General features: G+C 63.3%; 2 protein-coding genes across 2 annotated transcripts in view; one reads left to right on the top strand and one right to left on the bottom strand.

Moving 5' to 3' along the window:
• LOC140387057 (dual specificity tyrosine-phosphorylation-regulated kinase 1A-like) overlaps positions 1–14,719 on the bottom strand; it is a 142,657-nt gene extending 127,938 nt beyond the window's left edge. The window contains exon 1 of the mRNA XM_072470069.1: positions 14,684–14,719. Within this exon, the coding sequence (XP_072326170.1) occupies positions 14,684–14,719 (36 nt within the window). The remainder of the gene's footprint in view (positions 1–14,683) is intronic.
• LOC140387190 (amyloid beta precursor like protein 2-like) overlaps positions 1–17,715 on the top strand; it is an 83,087-nt gene that overhangs the window by 40,444 nt on the left and 24,928 nt on the right. The window contains exon 3 of the mRNA XM_072470171.1: positions 14,831–14,896. Coding sequence (XP_072326272.1) covers positions 14,831–14,896 — 66 coding nt within the window. The remainder of the gene's footprint in view (positions 1–14,830; positions 14,897–17,715) is intronic.

Raw genomic sequence — 17,715 nt, 5'->3', positions numbered from 1 at the left:
ACACCCTCACTCTCCACCTCTGTCCCCGACACCCTCACTGTTCCCCACACACCCTCACTCTCCCCCTCTGTATCCCACACCCTCACTCTCCCCCTCTGTCCCCCACACCCTCACTCTCGCCCTCAGTCCCCCACACACCCTCACTCTCGCCCTCTGTCCCCCACACACCCTCACTCTCCCCCTCTCTCCCCCACACACCCTCACTCTCCCCCTCTGTCCCCTACACACCCTCCCCCTCCACCTCTCTCCCCCACACACCCTCACTCTCCCCCTCTGTCCCCCACACACCCTCACTCTCCCCCTCTGTATCCCCCACACCCTTATTCTCCCCCTCTGTCCACCACACCCTCACTCTCCCCCTCTGTATCCCCCACACACCCTCACTCTCCCCCTCTGTATCCCCCAAACCCTAACTCTCCCCCTCTGTATCCCCCACACACCTCACTCTCCCCCTCTGTCCCCCACACACCCTCACTCTCCCCCTCTGTCCTCCACACTCCCTCACTCTCCTCCACAGCCCCTCACTCTCCCCCTCTGTATCCCCCACACACTCACTCTCCCCCTCTGTCCCCCACACACCCTCACCCTCCCCCTCTGTATCCCCCACACCCTCACTCTCCCCCTCTGTACCCCCCACACACCTCACTCTCCCCCTCTGTACCCCACACCCTCACTCTCGCCCTCTGTCCCCCACACCCTCACTCTCCCCCTCTGTCCCCCACAGTCTCACTCTCCCCCTCTGTATCCCCCACACACCCTCACTCTCCTCCTCTGTCCCCCACACACCCTCACTCTCGCCCTCTGTCCCCCACACCCTCACTCTCCCCCTCTGTCCCCCACATTTCACTCTCCCCCACTGTCCCCCACACACCCTCACTCTCCCCCTGTGCCTCCCACACACCCTCACTCTCCCCCTCTGTATCCCCCACACACCCTCACTCTCCCCCTCTGTATCCCCCACACCCTCACTCTCCCCCTCTGTATCCCCCACACACCTCACTCTCCCCCTCTGTCCCCCACACACCCTCACTCTCCCCCTCTGTATCCCCCACACCCTCACTCTCCCCCTCTGTCCCCCACACACCCTCACTCTCCCCCTCTGTCCCCCACACACCCTCACTCTCCCCCTCTGTCCCCCACACCCTCACTCTCCACCCCGTATCCCCCACACCCTCACTCGCCCCCTGTGTCCCCCACACACCCTCACTCTCCCCCTTGTATCGCACACACCCTGACTCTCCCCCTTTGTCCCCCACACACCCTCACTCTCGCCCTCTGTATCCCCCACACACCCTCACTCTCCCCTCTGTCCCCCACACACCCTCACTGTCCCCCACACACCCTCACTCTCCTCCTCTGTATCCCCCACACACCCTCACTCTCCCCCTCTGTCCCCGACGCCCTCACTCTCCCCCACAAACCCTCACTCTCCCCCTCTGTCCCCCACACCCTCACTCTCCCCCTCTGTCCCCCACACCGGCACTCTCCCCCTCTGTCCCCCACACACCCTCACTCTCCCTCTCTGTCCCCCACACACCCTCACTCTCCCCCTCTGTCCCCCACACACCCTCACTCTCCCCCTCTGTCCCCCACATCTCACTCTCCCCCACAGTCCCCCACACACCCTCACTCTCCCCCTGTGCTTCCCACACACCCTCACTCTCCCCTCTGTATCCCCCACACCCTCACTCTCCCCCTCTGTCCCCCACACACCCTCACTCTACCCCTGTGCCTCCCACACACCCTCACTCTCCCCCTCTGTCCCCCACACCCTCACTCTCCCCTTCTGTCCCCCACACCCTCACCCTCCCCCTCTGTCCCCCACATCTCTCACTCTCCCCCGTGCCTCCCATACACCCTCACTCTCCCCATGTGCCTCCCACACACCCTCACTCTCCCCCTCTGTATCCCCCACACACCCTCACTCTCCCCCTCTGTATCCCCCACACCCTCACTCTCCCCCTCTGTATCCCCCACACACCTCACTCTCCCCCTCTGTCCCCCACACACCCTCACTCTCCCCCTCTGTCCACCACACCCCATCACTCTCCCCCTCTGTATCCCCCACACCCTCACTCTCCCCCTCTGTCCCCCACAGTCTCACTCTCCCCCTCTGTCCCTCACACCCTCACTCTCCTCCTCTGTCCCCCACACACCCTCACTCTCGCCCTCTGTCCCCCACACCCTCACTCTCCCCCTCTGTCCCCCACATTTCACTCTCCCCCACTGTCCCCCACACACCCTCACTCTCCCCCTGTGCCTCCCACACACCCTCACTCTCCCCCTCTGTATCCCCCACACACCCTCACTCTCCCCCTCTGTATCCCCCACACCCTCACTCTCCCCCTCTGTATCCCCCACACACCTCACTCTCCCCCTCTGTCCCCCACACACCCTCACTCTCCCCCTCTGTCCTCCACACCCCCTCACTCTCCCCCTCTGTATCCCCCACACACTCACTCTCCCCCTCTGTCCCCCACACACCCTCACTCTCCCCCTCTGTATCCCCCACACCCTCACTCTCCCCCTCTTTCCCCCACACACCCTCACTCTCCCCCTTGTATCGCACACACCCTGACTCTCCCCCTTTGTTCCCCACACACCCTCACTCTCGCCCTCTGTATCCCCCACACACCCTCACTCTCCCCTCTGTCCCCCACACACCCTCACTCTCCCCCACACACCCTCACTCTCCCCCACACACCCTCATTCTCCCCCTCTGTATCCCCCACACACCCTCACTCTCCCCCTCTGTCCCCGACACCCTCACTCTCCCCCACAAACCCTCACTCTCCCCCTCTGTCCCCCACACCCTCACTCTCCCCCTCTGTCCCCCACACCCGCACTCTCCTCCTCTGTCCCCCACACACCCTCACTCTCCCACTCTGTCCCCCACACACCCTCTCTCTCCCCCTCTGTCCCCCACACACCCTCACTCTCCCCCTCTGTCCCCCACATCTCACTCTCCCCCACAGTCCCCCACACACCCTCACTCTCCCCCTGTGCTTCCCACACACCCTCACTCTCCCCTCTGTATCCCCCACACCCTCACTCTCCCCCTCTGTCCCCCACACACCCTCACTCTCCCCCTGTGCCTCCCACACACCCTCACTCTCCCCCTCTGTCCCCCACACCCTCACTCTCCCCCTCTGTCCCCCACACACCCTCACTCTCCCCCTGTGCCTCCCACACACCCTCACTCTCCCCTTCTGTCCCCCACACCCTCACCCTCCCCCTCTGTCCCCCACACTCTCACTCTCCCCCGTGCCTCCCACACACCCTCACTCTCCCCATGTGCCTCCCACACACCCTCACTCTCCCCATCTGTATCCCCCACACACCCTCACTCTCCCCCTCTGTATCCCCCACACCCTCACTCTCCCCCTCTGTATCCCCCACACACCTCACTCTCCCCCTCTGTCCCCCACACACCCTCACTCTCCCCCTCTGTCCTCCACACACCCTCACTCTCCCCCTCTGTATCCCCCACACACTCACTCTCCCCCTCTGTCCCCCACACACCCTCACTCTCCCCCTCTGTATCCCCCACACCCCCTCACTCTCCCCCTCTGTCCCCCACACTCTCACTCTCCCCCCCTGTATCGCCAACACACCCTCACTCTCCCCCTCTGTATCCCCACACACCCTCACTCTCCGCCCCTGTATCCCCCACACACCCTCACTCTCCCCCTCTGTCCCCCACACACCCTCACTCTCCCCCTTGTATCGCACACACCCTCACTCTCCCCCTTGTATCGCCCACACCCTGACTCTCCCCCTTTGTCCCCCACACACCCTCACTCTCCCCCTCTGTATCCCCCACACACCCTCACTCTCCCCCTCTGTCCCCCACACACCCTCACTCTCCACCCCTGTATCCCCCACACCCTCACTCTCCCCCTCTGTCCCCCCACACCCTCACTCTCCCCCTTGTATCGCACACACCCTCACTCTCCCCCTTTGTCCCCCACACATCCTCACTCTCCCCCTATGTATCCCCCAGACACCCTCACTCGCCCCCTCTGTATCGCCACACACCCTCACTCTCCGCCCCTGTATCCCCCACACCCTCACTCTCCCCCTCTGTCCCCCACACACCCTCACTCTCCCCCTTGTATCGCCCACACCCTCACTCTCCTCCTTTGTCCCCCACACATCCTCACTCTCCCCCTCTGTATCCCCCACACACCCTCACTCTCCCCCTCTGTGTCCCACACCCTCACTCTCCCCCTCTGTCCCCCTCGCCCTCACTCTCCCCCTCTGTCTCCCACACCCTCACTCTCCCCCTCTCTCCCCCACACACCCTCACTCTCCCCCTCTGTCCCCCACATCTCACTCTCCCCCACTGTCCCCCACACACCCTCACTCCCCCCTGTGCCTCCCACACACCCTGACTCTCCCCCTCTGTATCCCCCACACACCCTCACTCTCCCCCTCAGTATCCCCCACACCCTCACTCTCCCCCTCTGTCCTCCACACCCCCTCACTCTCCCCCTCTGTATCTCCCACACAATCACTCTCCCCCTCTGTCCCCCACACCCCCTCACTCTCCCCCTCTGTATCCCCCACACCCTCACTCTCGCCCTCTGTACCCCACACCCTCACTCTCCCCCTCTGTCCCCCACAGTCTCACTCTCCCCCTCTGTCCCCCACACCCTCACTCTCCCCCTCTGTCCCCCACACACCCTCACTCTCCCCCTCTGTCCCCCACACCCTCACTCTCCCCCTCTGTCCCCCACATCTCACTCTCCCCCACTGTCCCCCACACACCCTCACTCTCCCCCTCTGTATCCCCCACACCCTCACTCTCCCCCTCTGTATCCCCCACGCACCTCACTCTCCCCCTCTGTCCCCCACACACCCTCACTCTCCCCCTCTGTCCTCCACACCCCCTCACTCTCCCCCTCTGTATCCCCCACACACTCACTCTCCCCCTCTGTCCCCCACACACCTTCACTCTCCCTCTCTGTATCCCCCACACCCTCACTCTCCCCCTCTGTCCCCCACATACCCTCACTCTCGCCCTCTGTCCCCCACACCCTCACTCTCCCCCTCTGTCCCCCACACCCTCACTCTCCCCCTCTGTCCCCCACACTCTCACTCTCCCCCCCTGTATCCCCCACACACCCTCACTCTCCCCCTCTGTATCCCCCACACACCCTCACTCTCCCCCTCTGTCCCCGACACCCTCACTCTCCCCCACAAACCCTCACTCTCCCCCTCTGTCCCCCATACCCTCACTCTCCCCCTCTGTCCCCCACACCCGCACTCTCCCCCTCTGTCCCCCACACACCCTCACTCTCCCCCTCGGTCCCCCACACACCCTCACTCTCCCCCTCTGTCCCCCACACACCCTCACTCTCCCCCTCTGTCCCCCACATCTCACTCTCCCCCACAGTCCCCCACACACCCTCACTCTCCCCTCTGTATCCCCCACACCCTCACTCTCCCCCTCTGTCTCCCACACACCCTCACTCTCCCCCTGTGCCTCCCACACACCCTCACTCTCCCCCTCTGTCCCCCACACCCTCACTCTCCCCTTCTGTCCCCACACCCTCACCCTCCCCCTCTGTCCCCCACTTCCTCACTCTCCCCCGTGCCTCCCATACACCCTCACTCTCCCCATGTGCCTCCCACACACTCTCACTCTCCCCCTCTGTCTCCCACACACCTCCTCACCCCCCCTCTGTGCCTCGCATACCCCCTCACTTCCACCCTAACCCCCCCACACTCTCTCGCTCCCCCCTGTCCCCCACAGCCCCTCACACTCCCCTGGCCCTCTCACACTCCCTCAATCATCCCTTGTTCCCTCAACACCCTCTCACTCCCCGTGCCACCCACTCCCCTCACTCCCTCTGTTCCCCCCACCCCTCCTCACTCCCCCCTGCCACCCACACCTCCTCACTCTCACCCTGTACCCCCCACCCCTACTCACTCCCCCGGCACCCCCTCACTGTCCCTGTGCATTGCTACACCTTCACTCTCTCCCTGTGCCCGCAACACCCTCTCACTCTCCCCTTGTGCTTCCAATACCCCGTCTCGCTCCCCCTGTGCCCCCCACACCCCTTCTCTTTGTCTGTGTCCCCCACGCTCCCTCACTCTCCCCCTGTTTCCTCTCACCCCCTCAGTCTCCCTCAGTGCCCCCACACCACCTCACACTCCCCCTGTTCCTCCCACTCTCCTCACTCTGCCCCCAGTGCCTCACCACACCCCCTCACTGTCCCTGTGCCCCCCCACATTGTCCCTGTGCCACCCCACACCCCCTCACTGTCCCTGTGCCCCCCCACTGCCCCCAGTGCCTCCCCTCACCCCCTCACTGTCCCTGTGCCCCACCACACCCCCTCACTGTCCCTGTGCCCCCCCACACCCCCTCACTGTCCCTGTGCCCCCCCACTGTCCCCAGTGCCTCCCCACACCCCCTCACTCTCCACTGTGCCCCCCCCATTCCCCCTCACTGTCTCTGTGCCCCGCCACACCCCCTCACTGTCCCTGTGCCCCCCCCACACCCCCTCACTGTCCCTGTGCCCCCCCACTGCCCCCAGTGCCTCCCCACGCCCCCTCACTCTCCCCTGTGCCCCCCATACCCCCTCACTGTCCCTGTGCCCACCCACTGCCCCCAGTGCCTCCCCACACCCCCTCACTCTCCCCTGTGCCCCTCGCTCTCCCCCTGTGTCCCCCACACTCCCTCACTCTGCCCTTTGCCCGCCACACTTCCTCACTCTCCCTGGGGCCTTCCGCACCCTCCACCCTTCCCCTGAACCCAAAATAGACCCCCCCCCCCACCCCCCATACTCCACACATGTCATCACTCTTCCCCTGTGTTCCCCAAGCCCCTCACGCTCTCCCTCTGTATCCCCCACACCCCCTCACTCTCCCCCTCTGTCCGCCACACCCTCACTCTCCCCCTCTGTATCCCCCACACACCCTCACTCTCCACCTCTGTATCCCCCACACCCTCACTCTCCCCCTCTGTATCCCCCACACACTCACTCTCCCCCTCTGTCCCCCACACCCTCACTCTCCCCCTCTGTCCCCCACACACCCTCACTCTCCCCCTGTGTCCCCCACACCCTCACTCTCCCCCTCTGTCCCCCACAAACCCTCACTCTCCCCCTCTGTCCCCCACACACTCTCACTCTCCCCCTCTGTCCCCCACACACCCTCACCCTCCCCCTCTCTCCCCCACACACCCTCACTCTCCCCCTCTGTCCCCCACACACCCTCACTCTCCCCCTCTGTATCCCCCACACCCTTATTCTCCCCCTCTGTCCCCCACACCCTCACTCACCCCCTCTGTATCCCCCACAAACCCTCACTCTCCCCCTCTGTATCCCCCACACCCTCACTCTCCCCCTCTGTATCCCCCACACACCTCACTCTCCCCCTCTGTCCCCCACACACCTCACTCTCCCCCTCTGTCCTCCACACCCCCTCACTCTCCCTCTCTGTATCCCCCACACACTCACTCTTCCCCTCTGTCCCCCACACACCCTCACTCTCCCTCTCTGTATCCCCCACACCCTCACTCTCCCCCTCTGTCCCCCACACACCCTCACTCTCCCCCTCTGTCCCCCATACCCTCACTCTCCCCCTCTGTCCCCCACACCCTCACTCTCCCCCTTTGTCCCCCACACACCCTCACTCTCCCCCTCTGTATCCCCCACACACCCTCACTCTCCCCCTCTGTCCCCCACACACCCTCACTCTCCCCCTCTGTATCCCCCACACACCCTCACTCTCCCCCTCTGTCTCCGACACCCTCACTCTCCCCCACACACCCTCACTCTCCCCCTCTGTCCCCCACACCCTCACTCTCCCCCTCTGTCCCCACACACCCTCACTCTCCCCCTCTGTCCCCCACACACCCTCACTCTCCCCCTCTGTCCCCCACATCTCACTCTCCCCCACTGTCCCCCACGCACCCTCACTCTCCCTCTGTGCCTCCCACACACCCTCACTCTACCCCTCTGTATCCCCCACACCCTCACTCTCCCCCTCTGTCCCCCACACACCTCACTCTCCCTCTGTCCCCCACACCCTCACTCTCCCCCTCTGTATCCCCCACACCCTCACTCTCCCCCTCTGTCCCCCACACACCTCACTCTCCCTCTGTCCCCCACACCCTCACTCTCCCCCTTTGTCCCCCACACACCCTCACTCTCCCCCGTGCCTCCCACACACCCTCACTCTCCCCATGTGCCTCCCACACACTCTCACTCTCCCCCTCTGTCCCCCACACACCTCCTCAACCCCCCCCCTGTGCCTCGCACACCCCCTCACTTCCACCCTAACCCCCCCACACTCCCTCGCTCCCCCGTGTCCCCCACAGCCCCTCACACTCCCCTGGCCCTCTCACACTCCCTCAATCATCCCTTGTTCCCTCCACACCCTCTCACTGCCCCGTGCCACCCACTCCCCCTCACTCCCTCTGTTCCCCCCACCCCTCCTCACTCCCCCCTGCCACCCACACCTCCTCACTCTCACCCTGTACCCCCCACCCCTCCTCACTCCCCCGGCACCCCCTCACTGTCCCTGTGCATTGCTACACCTTCACTCTCTCCCTGTGCCCGCAACACCCTCTCGCTCTCCCCTTGTGCTTCCAATACCCCGTCTCGCCCCCCCCTGTGCCCCCCACACCCCTTCTCTTTGTCTGTGTCCCCCACACTCCCTCACTCTCCCCCTGTTCCCTCTCACCCCCTCAGTCTCCCTCAGTGCCCCCACACCACCTCACACTCCCCCTGTTCCTCCCACTCTCCTCACTCTGCCCCCAGTGCCTCCCCACACCCCCTCACTGTCCCTGTGCCCCCCCCACCCCCTCACTGTCCCTGTGCCTCCTCACCCCCCCTCACTGTCCCTGTGCCCCCCCACTGCCCCCAGTGCCTCTCCACACCCCCTCACTGTTCCTGTGCCCCCCACACCCCCTCACTGTCCCTGTGCACCCCCTCACTGTCCCTGTGCCCCCCAACTGCCCCCAGTGCCTCCCCACACCCCCTCACTCTCCCCTGTGCCCCCCCACACCCCCTCACTGTCCCAGTGCCCCCCCACACCCCCTCACTGTCCCAGTGCCCCCCCACACCCCCTCACTGTCCCTGTGCCCCCCCCACACCCCGTCACTGTCCCTCTGCCCACCCACTGCTCCCAGTGCCTCCCCACACCCCCTCACTCTCCCCTGTGCCCCTCGCTCTCCCCCTGTGTCCCCCACACTCCCTCACTCTGCCCTTTGCCCGCCACACTTCCTCACTCTCCCTGGGGCCTTCCGCACCCTACACCCTTCCCCTGTACCCAACATAGACCCCCCCCCCACCCCCCATACCCCACACATGTCATCACTCTTCCCCTGTGTTCCCCAAGCCCCTCACGCTCTCCCTCTGTATCCCCCACACCCCCTCACTCTCCCCCTCTGTCCGCCACACCCTCACTCTCCCCCTCTGTATCCCCCACACACCCTCACTCTCCACCTCTGTATCCCCCACACCCTCACTCTCCCCCTCTGTATCCCCCACACACTCACTCTCCCCCTCTGTCCCCCACACCCTCACTCTCCCCCTGTGTCCCCCACACACCCTCACTCTCCCCCTGTGTCCCCCACACCCTCACTCTCCCCCTCTGTCCCCCACACACCCTCACTCTCCCCCTCTGTCCCCCACACACTCTCACTCTCCCCCTCTGTCCCCCACACACCCTCACCCTCCCCCTCTCTCCCCCACACACCCTCACTCTCCCCCTCTGTCCCCCACACACCCTCACTCTCCCCCTCTGTATCCCCCACACCCTTATTCTCCCCCTCTGTCCCCCACACCCTCACTCACCCCCTCTGTATCCCCCACACACCCTCACTCTCCCCCTCTGTATCCCCCACACCCTCACTCTCCCCCTCTGTATCCCCCACACACCTCACTCTCCCCCTCTGTCCCCCACACACCTCACTCTCCCCCTCTGTCCTCCACACCCCCTCACTCTCCCTCTCTGTATCCCCCACACACTCACTCTTCCCCTCTGTCCCCCACACACCCTCACTCTCCCCCTCTGTATCCCCCACACCCTCACTCTCCCCCTCTGTCCCCCACACACCCTCACTCTCCCCCTCTGTCCCCCACACCCTCACTCTCCCCCTCTGTCCCCCACACCCTCACTCTCCCCCTCTGTCCCCCACACTCTCACTCTCCCCCTCTGTATTCCCCACAGACCCTCACTCTCCCCCTTTGTATCCCCACACACCCTCACTCTCCGCCACTCTATCCCCGACACTCTCACTCTCCCCCTTTGTCCCCCACACACCCTCACTCTCCCCCTCTGTATCCCCCACACACCCTCACTCTCCCCCTCTGTCCCCCACACACCCTCACTCTCCCCCTCTGTATCCCCCACACACCCTCACTCTCCCCCTCTGTCTCCGACACCCTCACTCTCCCCCACACACCCTCACTCTCCCCCTCTGTCCCCCACACCCTCACTCTCCCCCTCTGTCCCCCACACACCCTCACTCTCCCCCTCTGTCCCCCACACACCCTCACTCTCCCCCTCTGTCCCCCACATCTCACTCTCCCCCACTGTCCCCCATGCACCCTCACTTTCCCTCTGTGCCTCCCACACACCCTCACTCTCCCCCTCTGTATCCCCCACACCCTCACTCTCCCCCTCTGTCCCCCACACATCTCACTCTCCCTCTGTCCCCCACACCCTCACTCTCCCCCTCTGTATCCCCCACACCCTCACTCTCCCCCTCTGTCCCCCACACACCTCACTCTCCCTCTGTCCCCCACACCCTCACTCTCCCCCTTTGTCCCCCACACACCCTCACTCTCCCCCGTGCCTCCCACACACCCTCACTCTCCCCATGTGCCTCCCACACACTCTCACTCTCCCCCTCTGTCCCCCACACACCTCCTCAACCCCCCCCCCCTGTGCCTCGCACACCCCCTCACTTCCACCCTAAGCCCCCCCACACTCCCTCGCTCCCCCGTGTCCCCCACAGCCCCTCACACTCCCCTGGCCCTCTCACACTCCCTCAATCATCCCTTGTTCCCTCCACACCCTCTCACTGCCCCGTGCCACCCACTCCCCCTCACTCCCTCTGTTCCCCCCACCCCTCCTCACTCCCCCCTGCCACCCACACCTCCTCACTCTCACCCTGTACCCCCCACCCCTCCTCACTCCCCCGGCACCCCCTCACTGTCCCTGTGCATTGCTACACCTTCACTCTCTCCCTGTGCCCGCAACACCCTCTCGCTCTCCCCTTGTGCTTCCAATACCCCGTCTCGCCCCCCCCTGTGCCCCCCACACCCCTTCTCTTTGTCTGTGTCCCCCACACTCCCTCACTCTCCCCCTGTTCCCTCTCACCCCCTCAGTCTCCCTCAGTGCCCCCACACCACCTCACACTCCCCCTGTTCCTCCCACTCTCCTCACTCTGCCCCCAGTGCCTCCCCACACCCCCTCACTGTCCCTGTGCCCCCCCCACCCCCTCACTGTCCCTGTGCCTCCTCACCCCCCCTCACTGTCCCTGTGCCCCCCCACTGCCCCCAGTGCCTCTCCACACCCCCTCACTGTTCCTGTGCCCCCCACACCCCCTCACTGTCCCTGTGCACCCCCTCACTGTCCCTGTGCCCCCCAACTGCCCCCAGTGCCTCCCCACACCCCCTCACTCTCCCCTGTGCCCCCCCACACCCCCTCACTGTCCCAGTGCCCCCCCACACCCCCTCACTGTCCCAGTGCCCCCCCACACCCCCTCACTGTCCCTGTGCCCCCCCCACACCCCGTCACTGTCCCTCTGCCCACCCACTGCTCCCAGTGCCTCCCCACACCCCCTCACTCTCCCCTGTGCCCCTCGCTCTCCCCCTGTGTCCCCCACACTCCCTCACTCTGCCCTTTGCCCGCCACACTTCCTCACTCTCCCTGGGGCCTTCCGCACCCTACACCCTTCCCCTGTACCCAACATAGACCCCCCCCCCACCCCCCATACCCCACATATGTCATCACTCTTCCCCTGTGTTCCCCAAGCCCCTCACGCTCTCCCTCTGTATCCCCCACACCCCCTCACTCTCCCCCTCTGTCCGCCACACCCTCACTCTCCCCCTCTGTATCCCCCACACACCCTCACTCTCCCCCTCTGTATCCCCCACACACTCACTCTCCCCCTCTGTCCCCCACACCCTCACTCTCCCCCTGTGTCCCCCACACACCCTCACTCTCCCCCTGTGTCCCCCACACCCTCACTCTCCCCCTCTGTCCCCCACACACCCTCACTCTCCCCCTCTGTCCCCCACACACTCTCACTCTCCCCCTCTGTCCCCCACACACCCTCACCCTCCCCCTCTCTCCCCCACACACCCTCACTCTCCCCCTCTGTCCCCCACACACCCTCACTCTCCCCCTCTGTATCCCCCACACCCTTATTCTCCCCCTCTGTCCCCCACACCCTCACTCACCCCCTCTGTATCCCCCACACACCCTCACTCTCCCCCTCTGTATCCCCCACACCCTCACTCTCCCCCTCTGTATCCCCCACACACCTCACTCTCCCCCTCTGTCCCCCACACACCTCACTCTCCCCCTCTGTCCTCCACACCCCCTCACTCTCCCTCTCTGTATCCCCCACACACTCACTCTTCCCCTCTGTCCCCCACACACCCTCACTCTCCCCCTCTGTATCCCCCACACCCTCACTCTCCCCCTCTGTCCCCCACACACCCTCACTCTCCCCCTCTGTCCCCCACACCCTCACTCTCCCCCTCTGTCCCCCACACCCTCACTCTCCCCCTCTGTCCCCCACACTCTCACTCTCCCCCTCTGTATTCCCCACAGACCCTCACTCTCCCCCTTTGTATCCCCACACACCCTCACTCTCCGCCACTCTATCCCCGACACACTCACTCTCCCCCTTTGTCCCCCACACACCCTCACTCTCCCCCTCTGTATCCCCCACACACCCTCACTCTCCCCCTCTGTCCCCCACACACCCTCACTCTCCCCCTCTGTATCCCCCACACACCCTCACTCTCCCCCTCTGTCTCCGACACCCTCACTCTCCCCCACACACCCTCACTCTCCCCCTCTGTCCCCCACACCCTCACTCTCCCCCTCTGTCCCCCACACACCCTCACTCTCCCCCTCTGTCCCCCACACACCCTCACTCTCCCCCTCTGTCCCCCACATCTCACTCTCCCCCACTGTCCCCCATGCACCCTCACTCTCCCTCTGTGCCTCCCACACACCCTCACTCTCCCCCTCTGTATCCCCCACACCCTCACTCTCCCCCTCTGTCCCCCACACATCTCACTCTCCCTCTGTCCCCCACACCCTCACTCTCCCCCTCTGTATCCCCCACACCCTCACTCTCCCCCTCTGTCCCCCACACACCTCACTCTCCCTCTGTCCCCCACACCCTCACTCTCCCCCTTTGTCCCCCACACACCCTCACTCTCCCCCGTGCCTCCCACACACCCTCACTCTCCCCATGTGCCTCCCACACACTCTCACTCTCCCCCTCTGTCCCCCACACACCTCCTCAACCCCCCCCCCCTGTGCCTCGCACACCCCCTCACTTCCACCCTAAGCCCCCCCACACTCCCTCGCTCCCCCGTGTCCCCCACAGCCCCTCACACTCCCCTGGCCCTCTCACACTCCCTCAATCATCCCTTGTTCCCTCCACACCCTCTCACTGCCCCGTGCCACCCACTCCCCCTCACTCCCTCTGTTCCCCCCACCCCTCCTCACTCCCCCCTGCCACCCACACCTCCTCACTCTCACCCTGTACCCCCCACCCCTCCTCACTCCCCCGGCACCCCCTCACTGTCCCTGTGCATTGCTACACCTTCACTCTCTCCCTGTGCCCGCAACACCCTCTCACTCTCCCCTTGTGCTTCCAATACCCCGTCTCGCCCCCCCTGTGCCCCCCACACCCCTTCTCTTTGTCTGTGTCCCCCACACTCCCTCACTCTCCCCCTGTTCCCTCTCACCCCCTCAGTCTCCCTCAGTGCCCCCACACCACCTCACACTCACACCTGTTCCTCCCACTCTCCTCACTCTGCCCCCAGTGCCTCCCCACACCCCCTCACTGTCCCTGTGCCCCCCCACCCCCTCACTGTCCCTGTGCCTCCTCACACCCCCTCACTGTCCCTGTGCCCCCCCCCCACTGTCCCCAGTGCCTCTCCACACCCCCTCACTGTTCCTGTGCCCCCCACACCCCCTCACTGTCCTGTGCACCCCCTCACTGTCCCTGTGCCCCCCAACTGCCCCCAGTGCCTCCCCACACCCCCTCACTCTTCCCTGTGCCCCCCCACACCCCCTCACTGTCCCAGTGCCCCCCCACACCCCCTCACTGTCCCTGTGCCCCCCCACACCCCGTCACTGTCCCTGTGCCCCCCCACTGCCCCCAGTGCCTCCCACACCCCGTCACTCTCCCCTGTGTCCCCCACACTCCCTCACTCTGCCCTTTGCCCGCCACACTTCCTCACTCTCCCTGGGGGCTTCCACACCCTCCACCCTTCCCCTGTACCCAACATAGCCCCCCCCCCATACCCCACACATGTCATCGCTCTTCCCCTGTGTTCCCCAAGCCCCTCACTCTCTATGTACCCCATATACGCCCTCACTCCCCTGCACCCCCGTTCACATCCACATCCCTCCTCACTCCCCCCTCTGTCTCCTCCGCCTGACCTCTCCCTCAGTTGGTGACCCCCAGTACCTCAATCCACTTTCCTGGTCCCAGAGCCTTGGCCATTGTTCCCTCACCTGACATTTGACCCCCCTCAGTGCAAATGTACTTCAGCCATTGGCCGTCGATGGTTTTGATTGTCTGCTGTTCACCTCTGACCTTTCTGGTTTTCGACAGGTTGATGATTCAGTTGAGGTGATTTACAACACAAAGGTCTCGTCGGGAATCCAGCGCGATCAATTGGTGAGCTCCTGCTCGTCTTGACTGTCCAGTGAACCATGGGTGAGAGAGGGAGGGAAAAATTCCCGTTGCTCCCGGCACAAGAAGTTCAAGATAGGGTGATCTCGGGTGTATGGGTCGGGGAGGGCAAGGTGTCGGAAATACACCAGGAGATGAAAGAAGAAGGGGAAGCGCTGGTAGAAGAGTTGAAGGGTAAATGGGAGGAGGAGCTGGGGGAGGAGATCGAGGAAGGTCTGTGGGCTGATGCCCTAGGTAGGGTTAATTCCTCCTCCTCATGTGCCAGGCTCAGCCTGATACAATTTAAGGTGGTCCACAGAGCGCACTTGACAGGGGCGAGGTTGAGCAGGTTCTTTGGGGTAGAGGACAGATGTGGAAGGTGCTCAGGGAGCCCGGCGAACCATGTCCATATGTTTTGGTCATGCCCGGCACTGGAGGGGTTCTGGAGAGGAGTGGCGGGAGCAATATCTCAGGTGGTGAAAGTCCGGGTCAAGCCAAGCTGGGGGCTAGCAATATTTGGAGTAGTGGACAAACTGGGAGTGCAGGAGGCGAAAGAGGCCGGCATTCTGGCCTTTGCATCCCTAGTAGCCCGGCGAAGGATCTTGCTAATGTGGAAGGAGGCGAAGCCCCCCAGCCTGGAGGCCTGGATAAATGATATGACTGGGTTCATACAGCTGGAGAGAATTAAGTTTGCCTTGAGAGGGTCTGCGCAGGGGTTCTACAGGCGGTGGCAAACGTTCCTAGACTATCTCGCGGAGCGTTAGAGGAAGGTCGGTCAGGAGCAGCATCCTGGGGAGGTGGGGGGGGGGGGGCGTCCTGGGAGGGGGGGGGGAAAGGGGGGACTGCCTGGGAGTGTGGATGAGCAAGAGATAACATGAAGGGTTGGGGAAACTGGCACGTACGGGTGAGGGCCAGTGTACAAAGCTGTGTAAATATATCATTTTGCCATGTATATATCTTCCTCTGCGCGATTTCTAGGGTTTTTTTTTGTTACGAGGGGGGGTTATTTGTAAGGGAGAAAAATTGTGTTAAAAAACTTTTAATCAATATATTTCTTTTAAAAAGAGAGGGAGGGAAAATCAGCCAGGGTCCCTGGTCCTGATCACTGTCATGTGAACCCTGGGTTAGAAAGAGAGGGAAAATCAGCCAGGGTTCCTGCTCCTGGTCACTGTCCCATGATCCCTGGGTTAGAAAGAGAGGGAAAATCAGCCAGGGTTCCTGCTCGTCTTGACTGTCCAGTGATATCTGGGTTAGAGAGGGAGTGGAAATCAGCCAGGGTTCCTGCTCCTGATCACTGTCCAGTGATCCCTGGGTTAGAGAGAGAGGGGAAATCAGCCAGGTTTCCTGCTCCTGATCACTGTCCCGTGATCACTGGGTTAGTGAGAGAGAGAGGATATCAGCCAGGTTTCCTGCTCCTGGTCACTGTCCAGTGATCCCTGGGTTAGAAAGAGAGGGAAAATCAGCCAGGGTTCCTGCTCCTGATCACTGTCCCGTGATCCCTGGATTAGAGAGAGAGGGGGATCAGCCAGGTTTCCTGCTCCTGATCACTGTCCAGTGATCCTTGGGTTAGAGAAAGAGGGGAAATCAGCCAGCATTCCTGCTCCTGATCACTGTCCAGTAATCCCTGGGTTAGAGAGAGAGGGGGATCAGCCAGGGTTCCTGCTCCTGATCACTGTCCAGTAATCCCTGGGTTAGAGAGAGAGAGGGGATCAGCTTGGGTTCCTGCTCCTGATCACTGACCCGTGTTCCCTGGGTTAGAGAGAGAGGGGGATCAGCCAGGGTTCCTGCTCCTGATCACTGTCCAGTAATCCCTGGGTTAGAGAGAGAGAGGGGATCAGCTTGGGTTCCTGCTCCTGATCACTGACCCGTGGTCCCTTGGTTAGCGAGAGAGAGAGGAAATCAGCCAGGTTTCCTGCTCCTGATCACTGTCCCGTGATCCCTGGGTTAGAGAGAGTAAATCAGCCAGGGTTCTTGCTCCTGATCACTGTCCAGTGATCCCTGGGTTAGAGAGAGAGGGGAAATCAGCCAGGGTTCCTGCTCCTGATCACTGTCCCGTGATCCCTGGGTTAGAGAGAGAGGGGGTCAGCCAGGGTTCCTGCTCCTGATCACTGTCCAGTGATCCCAGGGTTAGAGAGAGAGGGGGATCAGCCAGGGTTCCTGCTCCTGATCACTGTCCCGTGATCCCTGGGTTAGAGGGAGAGGGGGATCAGCCAGGGTTCCTGCTCCTGATCACTGTCCAGTGATCCCTGGGTTAGAGAGAGAGGGGGATCAGCCAGGTTTCCTGCTCCTGATCACAGTCATGTGAACCCTGGGTTAGAAAGAGAGGGAAAATCAGCCAGGGTTCCTGCTCCTGGTCACTGTCCCGTGATCCCTGGGTTAGCGAGAGAGAGAGGAAATCAGCCAGGTTTCCTGCTCCTAATCACTGTCCCATGATCCCTGGGTTAGAGAGAGTAAATCAGCCAGGGTTCCTGCTCCTGATCACTGTCCAGTGATCCCTGGGTTAGAGAGAGAGGGGAAATCAGCCAGGTTACCTGCTCCTGATCACTGTCCCGTGATCCCTGGGTTAGAGAGGGAGGGAAAATCAGCCAGGGTTCCTGCTCATCTTGACTGTCTAGTGATATCTGGGTTAGAGAGGGAGGGGAAATCAGCCAGGGTTCCTGCTCGTCTTGACTGTCCAGTGATATCTGGGTTAGAGAGGGAGGGGAAATCAGCCAGTGTTCCTGCTCCTGATCACTGTCCAGTGATTCCTGGGTTAGAGAGAGAGGGGAAATCAGCCAGGGTTCCTGCTCCTGATCACTGTCCCGTGATCCCTGGGTTAGAGAGGG

This window comes from Scyliorhinus torazame, chromosome 12, assembly GCF_047496885.1.
Source record: "Scyliorhinus torazame isolate Kashiwa2021f chromosome 12, sScyTor2.1, whole genome shotgun sequence".
Classification (NCBI taxonomy): domain Eukaryota; kingdom Metazoa; phylum Chordata; class Chondrichthyes; order Carcharhiniformes; family Scyliorhinidae; genus Scyliorhinus; species Scyliorhinus torazame.
This window is presented reverse-complemented; position numbering and strand designations above follow the sequence as displayed.